The sequence below is a fragment of the Carcharodon carcharias genome, chromosome 18 (assembly GCF_017639515.1).
Source record: "Carcharodon carcharias isolate sCarCar2 chromosome 18, sCarCar2.pri, whole genome shotgun sequence".
NCBI lineage: Eukaryota > Metazoa > Chordata > Chondrichthyes > Lamniformes > Lamnidae > Carcharodon > Carcharodon carcharias.
The window spans coordinates 74,488,592-74,510,161 of NC_054484.1; the positions used below are offsets into that span (position 1 = coordinate 74,488,592).

Below are 21,570 nucleotides of genomic sequence, written 5' to 3' on the forward strand. Positions count from 1 at the left end.
GCTTGGCCTAGCTTCTCTGGCTAGGTGTAACATCCTACCATCTCTTTGAAATTCAAACTACCCTGATTTATCTAAAAATGCAAATTCTCCTCACCTCACATTCTAAAACTTCAGCCATATTTACATATTTAGCATTTCAAACCCAGCTTCTTTTGATGAGTCAAAGCCTCCAGACCAGCTGTCTCCAATTCAATTAAATCCTACACACACACACACACACACAAACTATCCAAACCCACTATTAACCCACTGTTTCTTTCTGAATTGGCCGCTGTCATGCTCTGTTCACAAGTTTCTTTCCTCAGATACTCAAATGGACCTGACATTCTAGCAGTGTTGACATGACATGATTCTAGCAATCTCTATCTGTCACTGCAAAGCAAAAAGGTCATCCTCACAAAGTCTATTTCCACAATTCAATAACTACATCTTAAATTAAAGCATTGCGTAAATAGATTGTGTTGCAATACAATGTTTAAGGCAATTCATGGACCCAACAGGACATATCATGATATAAATATCCCCCAACACACTGCTGTAATATAAGGGGTTAATTCTAACTGAGCGATATACTAATGTAATCCTGTGCAGGATTTCCCGGTCGGCATGCGGGGGCGGGACCCGCACGCCAACGCGTAAAATGACACGGGATGACGTCGGGCGGAACTCCCGAAGTCACCCCGCGTCATTTCAATTTTCAGGTCTGCAGGGGCACAGCCGAATCAGCTGTGCACCCGCTGACCTGTCAACGGCCAATTGAGGCCATTTAAAAAGTAATTGCGCTAGTTAAAGGACCTGCCTGTCCAACTTTAAGTAAAGGAACTGGAACGCCAAGAAGGTCTGCCTAAAACCCTTAGGTTTTTCCACAGCTGTTCATAGGATAAGAAAGCTGAAGATAGCATACCGCATCACTCTACATTCTGAAACAAAGCCAGTGTGTCTTTTTAAACCCAGAAAGTTTTCTCATCTACTCTTGCCAAAGGTAAAGGAGGAAATTAACTCTATGTTGAAGCAAGGGGTTATTTCATCTATGAGAGAGCCAACAAGCTGGTGCTTGGGGATGGTCCCAATGCCAAAATCCAATGGCTCTTATCAGAATTTAAGTCACTTTTACCCAGCTGAGCAAAGCATTTGAACACGAAGTTCATCTTATGTCATCTATAGATGAGAGCTTAGCAAAATTAGAAAAACGTTCAATCTTCATGAAGCTGGATGCAAATAGTGGTTTTGGTAACTACCCCTCAATGAAGTGTCCAAGCTGCTCACAACCTTCATTACACCGTTTAAGGAGGCTTTGTTTCAACAGATTACTCTTCAGCATCACATCAGTGCCAGAACTTTTCCAGAGGACAATGTAGAAGGACTGGATGGGAGTTGTATGTCACATGGATGATGTCCTGATTCCTGGATCCACTCAGACAGAATATGACAATAGAGTGCGAGCTATGCTACAACACCTACAGAAAGCAGGACTCACAGTCAACAACAAATGCAAATTCTCACAACCAACTGTCAAGTTCTTTGGCATATTGTAGATTGTTTTTTAATCATCCATGAGATGTGGGTGTCGCTTGCTAGGCCAACATTTATTGGCCATCTCCAATTGCCCCTGAGAAGGTGGTGGTGATATGACTTCTTGAGCCACTGCAGTCCATGTGGTACAGGTACATCCACAGTGCTGTTAGGGAGGGCGCTCCAGGATTTTGACCCAGCAACAATGAAGGAATGGCAATATATTTCCAAAGTCAGGATGGTGAGTGGATTGAAAGGAAATTTCCAGGTGGTGGTGTTTCCATCTGTCTGCTGCCCTTGTCCTTACAGATGGTAGTGGTCATGGGTTTGGAAGGTGGTGAGTTCTTGCAGTGCATCTTGTAGATGGTATACACTGCTGCCACTGTGCGTTGGTGGTGGAGGGAGTGAATGTTTGTGGGTGGGGTGACAATCAAGCGGGTTGCTTTGTCCTGGATGGTGTCAAGCTTTCTGAGTGTTGTGGGAACTGCACTCATCCAGGAAAGTGGAGAGTTTTCCATCACACTCCTGAATTGTGCCTTGTAGATGGTGGACAGGTTTTGAGGAGTCAGGAGGTGAGTTACTTGATGCAGGATTCCTAGCCTCTGACCTGCTCTTGTAGCCACAGTATTTATATGGCTAGTCCAGTTCAGTTCTTGGTCAATGGTAACCCCCAGGATGTTGGCAGTGGGGGATTCAGCAATGCTAATGCTATTGAATGTCATGGGACGATGGTTAGATCCTCTCTTGTTGGAGATGGTTATTGCCTGGCAATTTTTAAAAAAAATTTATTCACAGGATGTGGGCTTCGCTAGCTGGGTCAGCATTTATTGCCCATCCCTAGTTGCCCCTGAGAAGGTGGTGGTGAGCTGCCTTCTTGAGCCACTACAGTCCATGTGATGTAGGTACACCCAGAGTGCTGTTAGGGAGTTCCAGGATTTTGACCCAGCGAGTGAAGGAACAGCGATATATTTCCAAGTCAGGATGGTGAGTGACTTGCAGGGGAACTTCTAGGTGGTGTTCCCATCTACCTGCTGCTCTTGTCCTAGGTGGTAGTTGTTATGAGTTTGGAAGGTGCTGTCTAAGGAACTTTGGTGAATTCCTGCAGTGCATCTTGTAGATGATACAAACTGCTGCTACTGTGCGTCAGTGATGGAGGGAGTAAAAGTTTGTGGATGTGGTGCCAATCAAGCAGGCTGCTTGGTCGTGAATGGTGTCAAGCTTCTTGAGTGTTATGAGAGCTGCACTCACCCACTTGTGTGGCATGAATGTTACTTGCCACTTATCAGCCCAAGCCTGGATATTGTCCAGGTCTTGCTGCATTTGGACATGGACTGCTTCAGTATCTGAGGAGTCACAAACAGTGCTGAACATTGTGCAATAATCAGTGAACACCTGGTGTAAAAGTTGATCCAGGGAAAACAAGAGCAATCAAGGGATTTCCAGCTCCTTATAACATAACTATACTCCAGAGATTCATGGGTATGTTAAACTATGTCAGAAAGCTTTTGCTGAACCTAGATGTTGTCAATGAGCCACTAGGTTAGCTTTCTACAAAACAATACATGGCGCTAGGAGGAAGCAGAACAGATGTCTTTTGAAAAAAATCAGAGATGCTGATATCACCTGATATTTTAGCTCAGTAGGGCTCACAACTCCCCACTATTATTGCTGCAGATACATCTTTTACAGCATTGGGAGCTGTACACTTTCAAATACAATTGGACAGAAACCATAGGCCAGTTTATTATGCATCAGTTCACTGACAGAGACTGAACAGAGATATGCAGTGACAGAGAAAGCTAAATCGGTTTGTGAAAAGTTTGCACATCATGTTCTTGGTCTCCATTTCAAGATAGAGACAGACAACATATTCCTAGTGACACTCTTAAATTCGAAAGAGTTAGCAAAAGTGCCTCCACGAGTACAATGATTCAGACTGAGGATGATGAGGTTTGATACAAAGACAGAGTACTTTCTGGGAAAGCAATAGACCCAGTGGCAAGGCCTGAACAAGATGATGTACTTCTTAGAGAAGAGGTAGAAACCTTCGCATTGACAACAACCATAACTATAACAGCAACAAATCAGTGATTAAAATAAATCAGAGATGCACAGAAATCTGATGAAGCTCAGGTCTGTGTACTGCATCAAAGGATGGCCAGCATCCATGCCACAAAGTCCCATTCACAGATAATACCACATCACTCTACATCCTGAAACAAAGCCAGTCTGTCTGTTCACAGCCAGAAAATTTCCTCATCCACTCTTGCCAAAGGTAAAGAAGGTAATTAACTATGTTGAAACAAGGGATTATTTAATCTGTGAAAGAACCAACAAACTGATGCTTGGGACAGTCCCAGTGCCAAAACCCAACAGAAAGGATACCTCAGTGTAGTTGATGATTTACTCAACTATGATGAGAGATCAGTCATTCTGAGACTCAATATACTGCAATGATTGTACCAAAGACAATTGTGCATCACAAATTGTCGAGCTAGAACAAGTTATTCTGTTTGGTGGTCTCTTAAACATGTTGGAAGAAATGATATCAAACTGTATTACTTGTGCTATTCATTGTCAGGATTCAAGAGAGCCATTGATGTCATCTTCCTTTCCAACAAGACTATGGAAAAGTCTTGGAACCTCTTTGAACACAGAGATAAAATGTTCTTGATCGTAGTAGACTACTACTCAAGATGGACAGAAATCAAGCAACTGCAAGGTCACACTTCTGAAGCAGTGATTACATTGCTGAAGGAGATATTTTTAACACATGGAATCCCAGACCTTGTAATCTCAGACAATGGACCACAGTTCATCAATGAATACTTTAAAGAGCTCACAATATTGTACAGATTTGTCCATATTACCAGCTCACTAAGATACCCCCACAAGCCAATGGAAAAGCTGAAAGAGGGTGTACAATGAAAGTATTGCTGATGAAGAACAATGATATCCAACTTGCACTTCTGAGCTATAGTTCAACTCCAAAATGGTTTAGCACCATGTTGACTCCAAATGGAAAGATGACTGAGGGCTCAAGTTCCTACTCTTCCACACACATTCATGCCGTGAGTACAAGGTGATGACTTGCACAAAGTGAGGGAGAAATAGGGTGAATATCATTCCAGCCAGACGTGGAATTATGACAAATGTCACACAGCACCTAACCTGCCAGACTTTCAACCGAAGAGCCAGTTTGGATCAGAGACCATGCTCGCTATGAACAAGTGGTTGAACAGACACCATATCCACAGTCCTACCTCATCCAAACAGATAATGGTCCAGTGAGACAGAACAGGTGTATACTATTTGCCATACTGAAGCAACGTTCTACACAGTTGAAGTAGTCATCTACCAAATTGAACAGACCGGAGATGTTGCATTCACCTACCAAACAGACTGGTGAATCTGATTCATCTATTAATTCTCCTTCTGCTCAGCAGAGTCTGGGAGATCACCTACATGATTCAAATCCTCAATCACTCCCAAAGGAGCAGAGGACTCGTTCAGGTAGACTAGTGAAATTGCCACAGCGGTTGTCCCTATTAAAAAAGAAATAGAAGTCAGAGACTTGGAGGAGGTGTAATATAAATGGGAGAATCAAAAACTTGCGGGGAAATGTAGAAGTAGTTAATTCTAACTGCGTAACATGCTAATGAGACACCGAATACATCATACAGGAAATGATGCAATGTCATGATCCTGCTCTCTCGTGTAGACCTCATGGAAAGATGTGGACACAATAAGAGATGTTCTAAGAAAGTTAATGTTTTCTTGCCTCAGCAGACTAAATATTCGGTATTAGCACTAGACCAGGAATATTATAACTGCTAGTTTCAACTAAGTCAGAACAAAAAAAATTAGTAATGTGTAGATCAATCTGCATCTGAGAGAGAAAATAGATTAATGTTTCAGGTACGATATTTTCGCTCAAAATGTTAACCCATCTTTTCCTTTCAGATGCTGACAGGCTTCCACCATTTTCTGTTTTCAATGCAAATTTCAACTTTAACATTTTCTTTTTATCTATAGATCGACAATATGATTATAAAAACAAATTTAAAATAATGTGATTAAACAGGATCATTATTTTCTGCAGCAAAATATTCAGAAAAGTACATGAGTAACACAATCTCCTCCTAGAAACTACTACATTTCAGAGCTGCTTCTCTGAGGTATAAGTCACAAATAGTTTATTTACTATTTTCCATTTATTCATCCTTTACATCTCCCATTTCATGTCAGTTCAGCATTAAACTGCCTCACAGGAACCAACCACATGTCTAAGATCACTTTGTGTTCCTTATGTTTCCATTGTAAGTACGCCTGTTGCTAGGATACATCGTTCCCACTGCCTAGCAACAGCTGTTCCTTTATCCTAGGCACTGGTTGATCAGCATGCCCAAGCTGCCAAAGATAAAGAGTGCTGTGATTTTCCATTGCTGTGTTTCTGTTTAGGGAATCTGTAAATTATCTACTGCAATAAAAAAATAAAAATCTCCAAGGAAAAGACTATAACCTTTAAATTAGCAAGAAGGCATAAAACAAAAAATAAAGTTAGGACTTTGGAGTTCATGTATAACTAGTGAGGACAAATTGGATTACACATAAAACTCTTCATTAATTGTTAGCTAAGTGATGCTTCCAAATCTGAACAAAATACACCATGAGAAAAATACTAAAAAGAAGCAATGAAGAGGACAATCAGAACCAGATTCTCTGATGTCGAAATAAACTATTACAATCTTTAGTGCTTTGTTACTGTGAGTTGCTGAAATTAATTATGGATAAATTACAGAAACAAGAAAATATTCAAATACTGGTACAAGCTAATTTTGATAGCATCTTGTTCTTGATATAACCCAATATGGCTTACTGTAACTCTGAAAAGTTGACCTAGTATCAGAAATTAAATATGAATGCTCATTTGATATTCAGGTATAGCTTTCTGGAGGTATGGAATCAAATGACATAGCCTCAAACTTCTGCTCTTTTGTATTGCACTTTCTGTCCCAATGTCGCTTTTGGGAGCATGTCTGATGAGATCTTGGGCTCCCCCTGAAGTCCTGCAGTTACACTATAAGAAGCAGACACACTAACTATTTAGGGCCATATGTAGGCCCAACAAAGCTGTTTTCAATCTGCAAGCATCCAAAAAGAAAAATTACTGATATTTGAAATTGAGGCCCATCAACATAGGAGCATCACACAGTAGCTTAATTTTAACCTCTGACCACACAGCACTATGTTTTTCCTATCATTGAAGCAATAAGTTGCCACTCCAAAATCTCAGCCCCATTTCCACATTTTGAGATTGTCTCATGGTTAGGCCTGATAGATAGGCAGCACATGGGCAAGCAGAAGTCCTGTTCCACTACACTTCCTGGGCTTAGCCTAAATAGCCAAGTGGTTATGGTACTGGGCTTGCAACCCCAAGATAAAGAGTTCAAATCTCACAATGGCAAACTATGAAACAATGTAACTTCATCTGAAACAGATGGAAACGGGTTTGTACTCAAAAAAGTTACACTTCCTGGGCCGCAATGACACCACTGTAATTTTAAGACTAGTGAATCTGCTCCTTAACATGTTTTGGTGGCTCTTCTAACTTCTTTCCATCAGAGACAAAACTGTTCCATGTTACCATTTCATTCTTATCTTCACATAAACAGCAAGCACCAGAACTCCCTATACATGTTGCATACATGGATAGATGATGGGGCCATTTAACACTGAAACTCAACTTAGCTCACCCACAAACTGTTTTTGAATTCAGTTCATCCTGAGATCTGTTTCAATTTTTTCACACTAATCATTCTGATCACCTTTTGCCCACTTCACTTTTTAAAACAAATCAAGGGGTTAAGATTCCTCAGAGCATTATTTTCAGTGCGCTAGTTAACACACTAAACATATATCTGTGATACTTTAATAAGGTTGATAATCTGATTATTTAAAACAGATAGATGGCCTTAAGGTAATGCACAGAGAAATTTGATGCGAAGATTTTAAACTATAGGGCACCAAAAATAAAACACAGAAGAATTTTAATCTTAAGGAACCTTATTACAGAACATCTAGTGACTAGCTGAGCTGTACAGTCCAGCAAAGTGTCATGTCTGCACTAAGATTGGCAGGAAGGGCAAAACAATCCCTCAATATTAGACAGCCACTTATAATCACTATGAAAAAGACCATGTTAGAAAGATGCTAGGGGACGCTGGGAGATGACAGGATGTGGGTAACTATGATGGTCATCATATTAATGTCTGCTTGGCTCAGTAGTAGTAATAGTCTCTGAATCAACAGGTTATGGAATCAAGACCCACTCAAGTACTTGAGTACATATTCTCGGCTGATACTTCAGTGCATTACTGAAAGCATGTTGCATTGTTAATGAAGATATTAAATCAAAGTTCCATCTGCCTGTTCATGTCGTCATAACTATATAACAATCTGGAGAAGAGCAGGACTTCTCCCACATCCCAACCAATGTTTTCCCCAATTGACACCACCAAAAGGCATTAGCTATTCAGTGTTCTCATTTCACAGAGTCATTGAACGGTCAGAGCACAGCATTTGTTGTTTGTGTGACCAAGCTGTGTACAAATTTTCTACTGTGTTTGTCTAGAAAACAACAATCTTAACTTCAAAAATAATTTATTTGTTGCGAAGCGCTTGGAAATACATGAAAAGATGCTATTTTAATTCAAAAGTCAAGAAATTTGATTGCATGAGAAAATGGGCATGAAGAGAGGGGGATATGCACTACACATGTCTGTTGCCAAGGGCACAGGGCCCATATGAAATAAGGTCCAGCAGTTCATTATCATGGATCAGGTGTGCAACCAGTGCTGCCATCACAATGCTGATTTTTGGCTGTGCATCTGCTTGGAGGGATGGGAAATTAAGTATTTCTAGCACAGGGAGGGCATAATGGTATTGTTGGACTAGTAATCCAGAGACCCAGGGTAATGCTCGAGGGACCTGGGTTCGAATCCCATCATGGCAGAAGGTGGAATTTGAATTCAATAAAAATAAATTGGACTTAAATGTCTAATGATGACCATGAAACCATTGTCAATTGTTGTAAAAACCCATCTGGTTCATTAATGTCCTTTAGGAAAGGAATTCTGCCGTCCTTACCTGGTCTAGCCTACATGTGACTCCAGACCTGCAGCAATGTGGTTGACTCTTAAATGCCCTCTGAACAAGGGCAGTTAGGGATGGGCAATAAATGCTGGCCTAGCCCACATCCCATGAATGAAGTAAAAAAAACACTACTTAAAGACAGTCAGCAGTACATCTTAAAAGGGAAATATGCTGCAGTTCTAAACAGTAGGGAACACAGACATGGCTGCAACTGCTGTAAATCAAGCAACCAGGTATTCTGTTGCTTCTTTGGAGGCCCAGGTGCAGACGATGGATAGGAGGTGGTGATCCTACTCCACTTCACCACCACAGGGATTAGGAAGCCCTCCAGGCAGTAACTGCCACCAAGTAAAGAATGGTGTGTCCCTCATTCTGCGGTGATGAGAATTTCTTTGCAGAATTTATGAAAGACTTGGGAAGAAATTGGAGATTTAATTCTCAAAGCTTTCATTCAGACAAGTTGAGCATTTATCAAAATTTCTGAACAAATGCCATATTCTTCTGTGAACTGTTCAGATAGACAATACTTTTAATTATCAACACCCTTAATGAGGGTTTCTTTGTTGGAGAAAAGAAAACAAAAAAAAGATTGTTCACCAAGAAATGTTTTTTTTTAGTTGGACATTCAGTTTAAAATCATTTTTTAATGCTTAAGGTTTTTTTTAATATATAAAAGATTAGAAACTGTGCAAATGATGAACTTTTGAGCATCCCATTCACCCTTTACCATAGTCCTTGCTGACTTACACTGACTCCCGGTCCAGCAAAGACTCAATTTAAAAATTCACATTCTTCAGGTCATCCGTGCTGTAATTCGTCCTTATGTCTATACCCTCTTCCAACTCTAGAACCCTCAAAGAACTCCGTTACTCCAACTTGGTCTTGCATCCCACACTTCATTCACTGGATCATTTGGAGTCATCCTTCAGCCAACTAGGCCTTACGCTCTCCACATCTGCACCTCCCTCCCCTCCAAACATATGAATTAGGAGCATGAGTAGGCCACACAGCCCCTCAAGCCTACTCCACTGTTCAAAAGATCATGGCCGATCTTATTTTAATCTCATATTCATGCCTACCCACCAATAACCTTTCACGCCTTGCTTATCAAGAATCAATCTATCTCTGTCTTAAAGATTTTCAAGGGCTCTGCCTCAACCACCTTTTGTGGATGAGAATTCCAAAATCTCACAACTCTCAGAGAAAAAAAAATTCCTCATCTCTGTCTTAAATGGGCGGCCCCTTATTTTGAAACAGTGACCCCGAGTTCTAGATTTTCCAACAAGAGGAAACATCCTTTCCACATTAACCCTGTCAAATCCTCTCAGGATCTTATATGTTTCAATCAAGTCGCCTCTTCTTTTCCAAACTCCAGTAGATATAAGCCTAGTCTATCCAGTCTTTCCTCATAAGACAACCCGCCCGTCCAAGTATTAATCTAGTAACCTTTCTCTGAACTGCTTCTAATGCATTTGCATCTTTCCTTAAATAAAGAGACCGATACTGTACTCAGTACTCCAGATAGGGTCTCACCAATGCCCTATATAAGTGAAGCATAACCTCCCTACTCTTGTATTCAATTCTCCTTGCAATAAAAATAACATTCTATTAGCTTTGTTAATTACTTTCTGCACCTGCATACTAACCTTTTGCAATTAATGCACTAGAACATCCAGATCCCCCTGCTTCTCAGAGCTCTGCAATCTCCCACTGTTCAGAAAATATGCCTTTTTTTAAAAATTCATCCTTCCAAAATGAACAACCTCACACTTTCATACATATACTCCATTTGCCAGATCTTTGCCCACTCACCTAACCTATCTATATCCTTTTTAGTCTCCTTACGTCCTCTTCACAACTTACTTTCCTAATTACCATTGTGCCATCAGCAAATTTAGCAACCATACCATCGGTCCCTTCATTCAAATCATTTATGTGAATTGTAAAGAATTGAGGTATGGCACTGATCCCTGTGGCACATCTTGCCAACCAGATGATGAGCCATTTATGCCTATTTTGTTTCCTGTTAGCTAGCCAATCTTCTATCCATGCCAATATGTTATCCCCACACCATGAGCTTTTATTTTCCGCAATAACCTTTGATGAGGCATCTTATCAAATGCCTTCTGAAAATCTAAGTACAGTGCATCTATTGGTTCCCCTTTTACTACAGCATCTGTTATCTTCAAAGGACTCCAATAAATTGGTTAAACGTAATTTCCCTTTCACAAAGTCATGTTGATTCTGCCCAATTACCTTGAATTTATCAAAAGTGCCCTGTTATAACATTTTTAATAACTGCTTCTAACATTTTCCCTGTTATAACATTTTTAATAACTGCTTCTAACATTTTCCCTGTGACAGAAGTCAAGCTAACTGGCCTGTAGTTTTCTGCTTTTTGTCTCCCCCCCTTTTTGAATAAAGGAGTTACATTAGCTATTTTAAAATCTAACAAAACCTTTCTGGAATCTAGTGAATTTTGGAAAATTAAAACAATGCATCAACTATCTCACTAGCCACTTCTTTACAACCCTAGGATGAAATCCATCAGGACAGGGGGACTTGTCAACCTGCAGTTCCAACAATTTTCTAAATACCACTTCCCTGGTGATTGTAATTTTCTTAAGTTCCTCCCTCCCTTCCAATTCCTGATTTACAGCTACTTCTGGGATGTTACTTATATCCTCTATAGTGAAGACTGATACAAAGTACTTATTCAATTCATCATCCAGCTTCTTATTTTGCATTATTAATTCCCCAGACTCACTTTCTATAGGACCAACGCTCACTTTAACAGTTTTTTTAAATATCTATCGAAACTCTTAATATCTTTATGTTTCTAGCTAGCCTTCCCTCGTACTCTAATTTTTTCCTCCTTATTAATCTTTTAGTCATTCTTTGCTGTTTTTTAATATTCTGTCCAATCTTCTAACCTGCCACCCATCTTTGCACAATTATACGCTTTTCCTTTAACTTTAACTTTATAGTTAACCACAGATGATGGATCTGCCCCATGGAATTTTTCTTTTTTGGAATGTATCTATTCTGTTTATTCTGAAATATCCCCTTAAATGTCTGCCACTGCATCTCTATTGTCCTATCCCTTAACCTAAATTGCCAATTCACTTTTGCTAGCTCTGATTTCATGCCCTCATCATTGCCTTGATTTAGGTTTAAAATACTAGTCTTAGACTGGTCTTCTCTCCCTCAAACTGAATGTAAAATTCAATCATATTATGATCACACCCTCCATTCCTCAAAACCTACCTCCTTGACTAAGTTTTTGGGTCACCTGTCCTAATGTCCTTTGTTAGTTTTTGTCCAGTGAAGTACCGAGGGGCATTTTACTGCAATATAAGATACTAAAGGTAAATGAATGCTGTTATTTCATAGTTCATTTTTGATTATGTAACTACATGCTTATATTGAAAACTGTATGAGGTATATTCAACTTGCCACAGTGCTAAACCTGGCATTGTGGATCAGCTGTTTGTTATACAAATGGCCTAATTTATTTCTATTGGTTTCAGTTTTATGCCCAAGCAGCAAGTTAAAATTCTACCCCATATACAGCGTTATCTTCTGAGGCCAGTGGCAGTTTGGGTCTTATCCTCCTGGCCCTTCTCCCCTGGAAGGCAACTAAAACCTACTCCTGTCATACTATCAAACCCAAAAAATCACCAATACTCCCAGATTCTGTCATTCCAGTTCTCCAGAACTAGTCCTAATATTTCTCGTCATTAACCTCTTCTGTCCACAATTCCTTTTGTCCCCTCACGTATCCTTGGAAAACCCACATATATTGACCATCTTTAGTTTCCATGAAGTGGAACCGCTCTTTGAACCGCTGCAGTGGTACTTCCATAGTGGTTATAGGTACAGAATTCTAATTTACAATAATGAGGAAGCAGCCAAATTAGTGTACAACCAAAGGGAACTTGAAACTGAAGGTGTTCCTAAATTATTGCTGCTGTTTTCCTCATCAACAGTAGGGGTCGCAGGAAGGTGCTGGAGAAGTAAGCTAAGTAACTTGCTGCAGTGCCTCCTAAAAATAGTGCATCAGCAGAGACAAAGTACCTATGAAGTGTGGATACTAAGTTCAGTAGCAGGGTGTCCAACCGAGCAGACTGCCTTATCCTTGATGACATTAAACAATTTAAATCTTGTTGTGGGCAGCTTTCAGGATGTTGAAGTTGGAAAGCTCAGCAATGGCAAGGCCATTGAAATGGCAGGTCACTGGGCCTTTGACAGGGATTAGAACACAAAGGTCTAATGATCTCATTCTTCAAAATTTCAACTGATCCAGATCCACAACTTTTTGGGGACCAATTTCTAGATTTCCACTGCCCTTTTTGTGAAAAAGGGTTTCCTGATTTCACTCCTCAATGACATAGCTGAAACTTTAGGATTATGTCTTGTTCTTGACTACCCCATTGGAGGAAATCGTTTTTCTGTATCCATCTTACTGAATTGCTTTATCATTTTTATTACAAATAGATGAAACCTCAACTGTCTAAAGTCAAGTGATTATATACCAAGGTTATGCAATTTTTCTTCAAAATTCAACCCTTTTAAGCTTAGACACAGTTGATGAATATGAGCAAGACCCCTCCAAAACTAATATATCTCCCCTGAGATTTAGTGTCCAAAATTAAACATAGTGCTCCAGATGAAGTATGACCTGTACAACTGAGGTATTACTTCCTGACTTTTGAATTCTAGTGAGATAAAAGCTAGCATTCTATTAGGCTATTTGAATTATTTTGTCCCTATGCACCAGCTTTCAGTGATTTCTGTACATGGGCGTCTAAAATCCCTTTGCTTCTCCACATTAAGAAATATTTCAATTTAACTCTCAGATTCAAAGTGGTTGACCACATTGAACTCCATCTGACATATTTTGCCCACTCACTTAGTCTGTCTATATCCCTTTGAAATTTTGGGCTCCAATCCACAAAACCTAACAATGTCACCCCTGAACACCATTGATCTAAATTAAGGTTTACACCCCCTTGTTCTGGACTTCCCCACCAGAGAAATTGTTTTTCCTCTATCTACCTGAACAACTCTTTTAATCATTTGGAGCACTTTGCAAGCCTAATCTACGCAACCTGTCCACAAAATGTCGTTTTTTCAAACTCAGTATCATTCTGGTGAATCTGTGCTGCATACCTTCCAAAGCCAACATATCCTTCCTAAAGTGCAGCACACCAAATGTAGTCTAACCAGAACTTTATTATCCAGCTATAGCATAATTTCCACTCCTCTGTATTCTGGCCCCCTTGAAATAAAGGCTAACGCTCTATTGATCTTTTAATTTACTTTTTATCTGTCCACTAGCTTTTAGAGATTTCTGTACGGACTCCTAATTCTCTGCTCCTTCAGTTCCTTGTTTCGTACTTTTTAACAAATGATAGCTATTATAAACATTTTTTATACTCAAGAGAAATAATCTAGTTAAGACAAACAAACAGAAAAAGGACCATCCTGATTAAAGGACATTTCTCTCTTTTTATTAGAGCACACAAAAGTTACATTCTGAAATTTTGCCCCTTAATTTCTGTATGTGGCTTGGTGTCAAGTTTTGTTTTTTAATCCTCCTGTGAAGTGACTTGGGCCTCTTTACTGCATTAAAGGCACTAAACAAATATAAATTTTATCAGTTTTCACAATTCTGGAGATGGCAGAGGTGCGAGTAAACAGATACAAACACTTGCATAAGAAGCACTCCTTTTACCAAAGTAAACATGCTCTGAAGAAGAATCATATGGACTTGAAACGTTAACTCTGTCATTCTCCACAGATGCTGTCAGACCTGCTGAGTTTTTCCAGCATTTTCAGTTTTTGTTTCAGGTTTCCAGCATCTGCAGTATTTTGTTTTCATGCTTTTGTAAACAATTTGTGCATCTAAGTTACTTAATTAAAATGGAGGTAAAGAAAATAAATTCTCCCTTAACTTGTACTGTCCCCAATGCTTCACCTTGGCATTGAAAAAGGATCAACTTTAGTCATGTTCCAAAACCATTTACAGGCCAGGATATTTAGGTTGGCGACCAAGGGGCAGCTCGCCGACATGTAAAATGATGCAGGATGACGTCGGGCAGAACTCCCGACGTCACCCCGTGTCATTTCAATTTTCAGGTCGGTGGGGGTGCAGCCGAATCTGCTGCTCGCCCGCCAACCTGTCAACGGCCTATTGAAGCCATTTAAAAAGTAATTAATGGACCTGCCCATCCAACCTTAAGGTTGGCAGGCAGGCCGGGAACTTTGGCAGGCTTCAGAAAAAGCATGAAACCTCATCCATGGGCGGGATGAGGTTTCATAAGGGTTGTTAAAAATATAGTAAATAAATCATTAAAAGTGATGGATATGTCCCAACTCATGTGACAGTGTCACATGACGGGACATGTCAGGGAAATTTTATTTTTTCCCCATCATTTTTAAATTTGGCACTGATCTCCCTGAGGCAGCACTTAGCCTCAGGAAGATGAGTGTGTTCTTTCATGCACATGCGTGAAAGAGTGCAGTCTCAGCTGAGGGACTCCCTGCCTGCCCGCCTCCCCCCCTCCCCAAAACAGGGACCACATAGCGTTTCCTGGAGGACGTCACGCTGGGCGGGCCTTAATTGGCCCGCTCATGTAAAACGGTAGCACGCCCGCTCCTGCACTCCCCCCTCCACCCCCAATGGTTGGGGGGTGGGGGGGGGTTCTTCTCATAAATTATTTGTTTGTTTTAAATTCACATTTTCAGCACTATGTTTCAGCTTTTCTGAATTCTTTACATTGTTCCGTTCAAGGCCATTGATAATTCAATATTCTTTGTCGCAAAAAAACTCAGTAATCACAAGCAGTATATGATGCCTGGACGTAGCATTTCATAATGAAAACTGGTGAAATCATATGGAGGTGTGGACAGTTGGTTGGATTTGTGTTAGCTAAATAAAATATAAAAATAAATAAAAGAGAAACAGTATCTTTACAGAGAAACAGCAATAAGACAGCGTTTGGTAACCGTGAATTGAACAGCCACCAAAAATGAATGCAACTGGCCCTGGCTATCCAATTGCTTCGCTGTATGTTGGGGACCTGCACCATGATGTCACTAAAGCAACGATCGACGATAAAATGATCAAATAAGGTCCAGAGGGTCTAAGGAAGTTGTAATAATTACACCAGGAAACCTCTTAGAGGTAATTCTATGGAAAGATGAGCAAGAAAACCTAGGGACTGGGTATGTGTGTTAATTCTACAAAGTGAACAGTATTTTTCAGTTTCTTCTGATAGAAAGGAATGCTTTCTTCAAGATGACAAATCTGAAGCTTACCTTCAGCAATAGCATGAGGTTTGATAATGCATAAGGTGCAATCAAAACATTTTGCCGTATTTGATGGCCCTTTACCATGCAACGGGAAAAAAATCTCTAGCTCCTATAAAAACAAAAATACAAAATGAACTGAATTTATTAATGCATAAATAAAATACTGCCAATCCTGGAAATCTGAAATAAAAATTAGTTCTGAAAAAAAATCATTGACCTAAAACATTAACTCTGTTTATTTACCCACAGATGCTGCCAGATCAGCTGAGCAGTTCCAGCAGTTTCTGTTTTTATTTTAGATCAACCCATTTGTTCTATTTTCTATTATCTTGACTCTCCCCTTCTGCCTACGAAGGTTAATTACCTTCCCCAGCTGAGATCACATAGTTTAGCACAAACTAAGTAATGAGCCTTCAATCTTACAGGTCTGTAAATGTCAGTACCATGGCATACAGTGTATTTACTTGCAAAGCAACAAAAAATAATTTAAAAAGAACTTCGGGAACAATTCCTGTGCCCGAAAGGTGAGTCTCCAGATGCACCCGAGATTGGATCTCAGGCCTCACTGCCATTGAGCCAGTGAACAATGGACAACAGGTAGGTGAAAAAGGATGGAAGAGCAGCTCAAAAATGGCAACCAGCAGCAGCCCACATTCTATGAATGTGGAGTCAGGAGCAAATGCCTGCTCCTCCCAACTCCACATGCCAGTAAGTATATTTAAAATCTTGCCTTGATCTTGCAATGGGGGCCTCAAACAAGTGTTCATAGAACCACAGAACTTCACAGCATAGAAGGAGACCACTCAGCCCATCAAATTTATGCCAGCTCTTTTGAAGAGAATCCAGTTAGCCCCACTACCTTGCTTTTTCCCATGTAATTTTTTTCCTCAAGTATTTATCCAATTACTTTTTGAAGGCTACTATTTAATCTGTATACACAACCCTATCAGGTACTGCATTCAAAATTCTAATCACTTGTTGCATGAAACAAGTTTTCTTCATGTCATTTCTGGCTGTTTTTTAAATAAGCACCTTATTGTTATCAACCCTTCAACTATTGGAAGCAGTTTCTCTTTAGTTCCTCTATCTAGCCCTCTATGATTTTTAAACAACTCTATCAAATCTCTACTTATCCTTACTGAAAACAAAATGTTGGAAAAACTCAGCTAGTCTGGCAGCATCTGCGGAGAAGCAGAGTTAACATTGGATGCTTCTTTTGTAAACTACTTTTAAATCTGTGCTCTATGATTTTCGATCCTTCCACAAACAGGTACAGTTTCTTCCTATCTACTCTGTCCAGGTCCCACTTAATTTTGAATAACTTTATCAAGCCTCCTCTCTACCTTCCCTTCTCCAAGGAGAACAATCCCAACTTCTCCAATCTTTCTATGTAACTGAAGTTGCTCATCACTGGATCCATTCTCGTGAATGTTATCTGCACCTTCTCTAATGCCTTCACATCATTCCTAACCTTTGGTGCCCAGAACTGCACACAATACTTCAGTCAAGGCCGAACCAGTGTTTTATACAAGTTTGACATAACTTCCTTGCTTTTGTACTCTATGCACCCATTGATAAAGCTGTATGTTTAATTAACCAATCTCTCAACCTGTCCTGACTCATGCACATATAAACCATGTCCCTCTGCTCCTTCATTCCTAATAGAATTGTACCTTCATTTTATATTGTCTTTGCATTCTTAATTTCAAAATGAATCACTTCATATTTCTCGGCATTAAATTTTATCCGCAGCTTGTCTGCCCATTCCATCAACCTTTCTATGTCCTTTTGAAGTTCTTGCTATTGCCCTCATACTTCACAATACTAACAAGTTTCATACCATTCACAAATATTGAAATTGTGCCCTGCACACCAAGGTCTATGTTATTAATATACATCAGGAAGAGCAGGAGTCCTAAGACCGAACCCTGGGGAACTCCACTATAAACCTTCCTCCAGTCCAAAAAACAATTGTTCACCGCTACTCCTTTCCCTGTCACTCAGCCAATTTTATATCCATGTTGCTATGGTCCCTTTTATTTCATGAGCTCTAACTTTGCTCATAAGGCTGTACCTTATCAAATGCCTGTGGAATTCCACATCAACAGCATCACCCTCATCAACCCCTCAGTTGTCTCATCAAAAAATTTAAACAAATAATTAAACACAATTTGCCCATAACAAACTCATGCCAGACTTCATTAATTAACCCGCATTTTCCAAGTAACTATTAATTTTGTCCTACTTTATTGTTTCTAAACATTTCCCACCACTGAGGTTAAGCTGACTGGCATGTAGTTACAAGGCTTATCTTTACACTCTTTTTTGAACAAGGTTGTAACATTTGCAATTCTCCAGTCCTCTGGCACCACACTGGGGTCCAACTAAGACTGGAAAATTATGGCTGGTGCCTCCACAATTTCATCTCTTTCTTCCCTTAGTATCCTGGAGATGCATCTCTTCTGGTCTTGGTGCTATATTGACATAAATTTTAAATCTGCAAATGTTTGAACTCTCTCTTCCTTCACCATGACCTGGACAGCATCTATTTCCTTAGTAAAAACAGAGCAAAGTATTCATTTAATACCTCAGCCATGCCCCCTGCCTCCATGCGTAAATCCCCTTTTTGGTCCATTATTGGCTCCACTCATCCTCTTGCCACCTTTTTACTATTATATGCCTATAAAAAGACTTTTGGATTCCCTTTTATGTTAGCTGCCAGTGTCCTCTCATACTCTCTCTTTGCTTCTTTTATTTGCTTTTTCAAATCCCCTCTGAAATTTCCACATTGTGCATGGTTCTCAGATGTATTATCCAGCTAACATTTATCATAAGCACACTTTTTCTGCTTCATCTTAATCTATATCTCTTTTGTCATCCAGGGAACTTTGGGTTTGTTTGCCTTATCTTTCCCTCTTGTGGGAATATACTCAAATTCTCACTTCTTTAAAGGCAACTGTTTGTTCAATTACAGTTTTGCCTGCTTATCTTTGATCCCAATTTATCTGGATCAGGTCCATTCTTAACCTGTAGAATGTGACTTTCCCCTAGTTAACTAACCTTATTCTGGATTGCTCCTTGTCCTTTTCCATAGTCTACCTAAATTTTATAAGACAATGACCACCATCCTCTAAATGTTCCCCTACTGACACTGGATCCACTTAGCCCACCTTGTTCTCAAGGACTAAGTCCAGAAATGTCTACTTTCTTGTTGAACTGAAAACATACTGCTGTAGAAAATTCTCTTGAACACACTTTAGGAACTCTCGCCCATCACTGCCCTTTTCACTACTACTATCCCAGTCTATATTCAGATAATTAAAGTCCCCCATTATAACTACTCCATGATTCTTCCTCTTCTCTGTAATTTCTTTGCAAATTAGTTTCTCTACATCTTTCCCACTAGTTGATGGTATAGACCACACCGAGCAATGTAACTGTAACAGCACCATTTTTGTTCCTTATCTGTAGCCAAATAGATTCTGTCCTTGACCCCTCTGGGACATCCTCCCTCCCCAGCACTGCAATGTTCTCCTTGATCAATACTGCCACCCCTCTTCCTTTCCTATCTTTCCTGAACACCTTGTACCCAGGAGTATTTGATACCAAGTCCTGACTTTCTTTAAGCCAAGTCTCTGATATCACCATATCATATTTCCACATGGCTGTCTGCATCTGCAACGTACCAATCTTATTCGCCACACTCCGTGCATTCACATTTATGTGCTGTAACCCAAATTTAGACTTTATTTACTCTCTTATGCTAATATTCCCAATATTCTTTGCATCTTGGTATATAGTATTATCTCCTGGTTCCCACACCCCTGCCAAATTAGTTTAAACCCTCCCCAGTAGCACAAGCAAATCAGCCTAAAGAAAACAGGTCCCAGCTCTGTTTCGGTGTGATACGTCCAGCCTGTACAGGTTCCATCTCCACCAGAATTGATCCCAATGTCCCACGAATCTAAAGCCCTCCCTCCTGCAACATCCTCTCCGGCCACACATTCATTTGCCCTATCCTCCTACCTCTAGGCACATTTTCGCATGGTAATTGGGAGTGAACCAGAGATTACTATCTTTGAGGTCCTACTTGCTAATTACCTACCTAATTCTGATTGCAAGACTACATTCTTCTTTCTACCTATGTCCACAGTACCAACATGAACCACGGCTGCTCACCCTCAATATTCACCTTCCCATCTCAGTGTGCACTGCAGCCAACCAGTGACATCTTTCATCCTGGCATCAGGGAGGCAACATACCATTCTGGGTTCACATCTTCAACTGCAGAAATTCCTGTCTTTTCTCTTATCTAACAATCGAATCGTATCACTACTGTTCTTCCAGTCTTCTTTATGCCCCCCTGTGCAACTGAGCCAGCTCTGGTGCCATGGATTTGGCTCTGGCTGCACTTCCCAAAAGAACCACGTTCATCAGTATTCAGAACTGAATGCTGTACTGATTGGAAAGTGAGACTAACTCAGAGGCTCCTGCACCATCTGCCTGTTTCTTCTTGCCTGCCTGGTGGTCACTTATTCCCTCGCTCTCTGCATACTGTTAAACTGCAGGATGACCGCATATATAAATGCACTATCCACATAGCTCTCAACCTCACGGATGTGACGCAGTGAAGCCTGTTGCTGTTCAAGCTCCGAAATCCTGAGCTTGAGCTGCTGCAACCAATCACACTTCCTGCACATACAATCACAGAATTCCAGGTGTGGCTTCACCAGTGTCCGGTATAATTGTAGTAAGATTCTTTACTCTCATATTCTAATCCCTGTGTAACATTCCATTTGCCTTCCTAATTGCTTACTGTAGCTGCATGTTAACTTTGGCACAGTAGAAGCAGGCTTTTAACATCATGGCCCTGGAGATCCTATCGGAATCCCAATGCCACCAGGAAAGTTTCAAGCTTTCAAAGGTCAGGCAGGGGTGAGGGAATGAGAAGCACATTCACCCCCAATTAACAGCCCCTTTAGCTTATTAAGGAACTCATTAAGGGCCTGTCTGTTCATGTTTGGAATTTTTAAATGTTTACCCGCCAAGTCCAAACAGTCTTGTGCATGTTACCGTATAGCTCTCGAGTTCACCACAGATACCTGGTAATTTTCTCAGCAGTTGCTTCAAATTAATAGAGGAACACAGTACAAAAGAAATGAAGTTATGATGAACCTTTATTAAATGCTAGTTCACCCTCAATTTGTGTATTGTGTCCAAATCTGGGGACCACACTTGAAGATTTTAGAGATGGTGCAGGAAAGATTTATAAGAATGGTTCCAGGGACAAGGGATTTCAGTTACAAGGATAGATTGGAGAAGCTGGGGTTGTTCTCCTTGAGAAGATTGAGAAGACATCTAATAGCAGTGTTCAAAATCATGAGGGGTTTGGACAAATTAGATGGGGAGAAACTGTTCCCATCGGTGGATGGATTGAGAACCAGAGGACACCAATTTAAGATTAATGGCAAAAAAATCAAAGTTGACACGTGGACAAACTTTTTGACACAGTGAATGGTTAGGATCAGACCTGCACTGCCTGAGCAGTGGTGCAGGCAGATTCAGTTGTGGCTTTGAAAAGGAAAT

General features: G+C 40.2%; 1 protein-coding gene across 3 annotated transcripts in view; it reads right to left on the bottom strand.

Moving 5' to 3' along the window:
• Positions 1 to 21,570, bottom strand: part of nme7 (NME/NM23 family member 7) — a 189,598-nt gene that overhangs the window by 112,237 nt on the left and 55,791 nt on the right. For all 3 annotated transcript variants that reach the window (XM_041210812.1, XM_041210814.1, XM_041210813.1), the window contains one exon: positions 15,991 to 16,093. In XM_041210812.1, coding sequence (XP_041066746.1) covers positions 15,991 to 16,093 — 103 coding nt within the window. The remainder of the gene's footprint in view (positions 1 to 15,990; positions 16,094 to 21,570) is intronic.